Source organism: Centroberyx affinis, unplaced genomic scaffold (genome assembly GCF_046629955.1).
Source record: "Centroberyx affinis isolate AG114_WGS23_722 - 3 ecotype Tasmania unplaced genomic scaffold, CSIRO-AGI_Caff_v1 ptg008132l_1, whole genome shotgun sequence".
NCBI lineage: Eukaryota > Metazoa > Chordata > Actinopteri > Beryciformes > Berycidae > Centroberyx > Centroberyx affinis.
In genome coordinates, this window is record NW_027284053.1 from 43220 (window position 1) to 46331 (window position 3112).

Genomic DNA, 3112 nt, shown 5'->3' on the forward strand with positions numbered 1-3112 from the left:
TCATTCTTCATGTTGCCATATTAAGTGGCTGCTTAATGGCAACTTTTTGTAGTTGTTAAGAGCAGCATGCAAAAAGTAAGATCCCATCCATTATAAACCAATATTACAGTTCCATGATGCAATGCATGACTGCTTGGGCTGCAACATCAAGGCCTCGCTGAATAATACTAGAAGTGCATGGGAGTTGAGTGTCTGTGATTTATATGCCCTCCCCTCCTTCTTCCTCTCCGTCGTCATTCTTCCTGCATGGCAATGCAGACAAAAGGGTGGTCCTGGGCTCCGACAAGCCCTCTGAAGGTGTGGCCACCTCCCTTCGCTTTCCTTCTCAGCCTGGCTCATTCTCACCCGGTAATTATGGGAGTGAAGCAGGGCCGCCAGATGGACAACCAGATTCACCGATCAAGACATCTCCTGTGTCGGAGCGGATAAAGGCACTGGAAGCTCTTGCTGCCAAGAAGAAGGAACCTGATTTCAGGAGCGACGGAGGTTTCCCTCATTTCAGAGACCGCCACTATGAGAAGTCTCCCACTGAGACGATCACCTCAACTTTCCAGAAGAAAGGAGGTTCTGCTGACCAGGAGTCGCCAGAGTCCCCCTTTGAAGTACTTGGAGATATAAGACAAGTGAATGAGTTTGAAGACACAGCAGACTGGATGAGGGCTCATTTACCTCCAGCACCAGACTTTGATGATGCTGTAGATTTAAATAAAGGCACCCTGGCTTCAGAAAAGAATGCTACATCAAAGGCGGTGAAGGAGACAGATATAGTCATACCCGATGTTCCTGCAGCTTTTGCTGGTGTCCCTGACGCTTTCATGGATTCTCCTGTTGAAGCTCCAAAACTGAAAGATAAGTCCGATGAGGCGCCCAAGCAGCCTAGTGTTGAGGAGGAGTCGGAGTTTGACCTCAGCTTTTTGCCAACAGCCTACATGTGGGACCAACAGGAGAAATCTGGTGCCCAGGCTCCACCAAATCTGGACTCGGCGCTTCCTGCCTCCCCTGCACCTCCTGCAGAGTTTGGCTCCCCATCACCTCCTCTCTCCCCACCGGCTGGCATTGATGCTAAACAGAATGTTTCGGATGCCAAGAAGACCGTGTGGGGTGGAGATCTGGAGCCCCAAGAGGTGAGTGAAGTGGACAGCTCAGGAGAGTCAGATGATACCGTCATTGAGGATGGAGCCTCTGTTCCTCCTCCCTCCCTTCCTCCCTCCTCTGTTCCTGCACCTTCAAGTGATCCTACCACCACTGCCCCCTTGGATTCCTCCCTCCCCACTGAGGAAAAAGAGACTCCACCACCGAAGCAAGAGAGGAAGCTAATGCAGGTCCCGACGATCAACGTTATTGAGACCGATGAGCCGAATTATAGTGATGAGGAGATGGAAATGGAGCTGGAGGTGGAGGAAGATGAGGGTTATGAGGTTGTAAAAGACCCAGCCAGAGAGGCTCCCAAAACCCCTGAACCAGAGCCGGAGGTGACTAAAACTGAGCCACCCAAGACACGCCCCTTAGAAACTGAATTCATGGAAGGCTACTCTCCTCCATCCTCACCTGTGGATTCCGATGCTGAATACTCTCCCAAACACAAAATACTCAAATCTGATCCTGAAACATCTGCATCAAAAACCGATGGACCGATGGACTCCGGTTCTGCACAACCTGAGAAATCACAGACCACCTCCAGTGAGTTGAATGATAAACCCTCCCCTTTCACTGCCAAACAGTCTGTCACAAATGAAGAAGTAGACTTCCCAGACAACGATGACGAGTGGTCAGATGAAGCGCAAGAAATCCTGGTTAAACCCGACAAGACTGTTACCGCTCAGGATCCAGCTCATCACACCCCATCCAAAGTGGACGAAAAGATATGCACAGAAGAGAAACAGGGCTATATTGAAACGGCTTCACTTTCTAAATCCACCTTCATGCAGGATGACGTATATGACAGACAGTCATTTGATTATGATTATGATGCGCCCCCTGCCTTGGACGACATGCTGGATGAGAAAGATCTAAACCATGCTAAGGAGCCCTCGCCTTCTGGTCCATCTCAGATCCATATTGAAACGCTGAGTGCGAACACCACAAATGACGTTCCGGAGGACATCACTTCATTGGATGATGAAGAGCCCTTTCCCAAGTCAGTTGGTCAGGTGTCTTATAGAGAATATCCCAAAGACCCATATTCCTCTTTCCAAAGTGGGAGCATCAAGGAGCCAGTTCTTGATAAAGTGAAGAATGACATCATTACAGATAACATGGAAAGCGGCAAGTCTCTCCCACAGCAGGAAATTGGCTCAAAGACCCAGAAGGACACTAAAGCAGGTCACCATACACCTGACACAACAAGCGACCCAGAAAGCATCGAGCCCGACTGCTCAGTTTCTGGAGCTACGGATAGCTTTGTGGAGTTCATGAGGGAGTGCCTGAAGTCACGGCAGGACGAAGAGCCCGACGACGCCCATCAAGGTCTCGCCTCCAAGGACGAGCTCCCCAAAACCGGCGCGCCTCCTCCCCAGTCCCCTCCGACCATGGTGATGGATCTCGAACAAGAGCGGCTCACCATCAGTGCTCTCAAAGAGCTGGGCAGCAGTCAGGACGAAGAGGAGGCACTCGAGCCTAGTATGAAGATTTCCGACCCTGCATCTATAAAGCAGTCTTCCGTTACCTCAGCTCCCAGCCCTCCATCTTCCCAAACCAAGCCTGCTTCCGACAGCACGTATTCCAAAGAGGTAGAAGCCATCGACGAGTGGGTGGCTGAAGCCTACCATCTTGCTGAGCATGTCTTGACAGCAATACTAACCCACTTATCAGGTAACATCTCTTCCCTCTGGGCTGTAGGCCCGCTAACCTCTCATGCAAACACCTCAACATGACCCCTTGTCTCACTTGCACCTCGCACCCTTGAATCTCCTGTTGTGTAACATATGGTTACATGTGTTTGAAGAGCTTGATAATGCATGCATTCTTTAGGTATGCATCTACAAAGCTGTAATACAGATTTATCTTGCTCTTTAAAGTCATGGCAGCTTTTCAGGGTCTATTTGACAGTATGCCAAATCTGTAGAGATTGCTATGGACATGGTGACACCCGCAGTGCAGTTGTCACAGAGGT

At 49.9% G+C, this 3112-nt stretch overlaps 1 protein-coding gene across 1 annotated transcript; it reads left to right on the top strand.

Moving 5' to 3' along the window:
- Nucleotides 1–203: 203 nt before the first annotated feature.
- Nucleotides 204–2811, top strand: LOC139640007 (cell surface glycoprotein 1-like; the record flags this gene model as incomplete). Its single annotated transcript, XM_071514169.1, has 1 exon — nt 204–2811. A coding segment is annotated over exon 1 (2608 nt), but the record flags the coding sequence as incomplete, so codon positions are not given.
- Nucleotides 2812–3112: the final 301 nt, after the last annotated feature.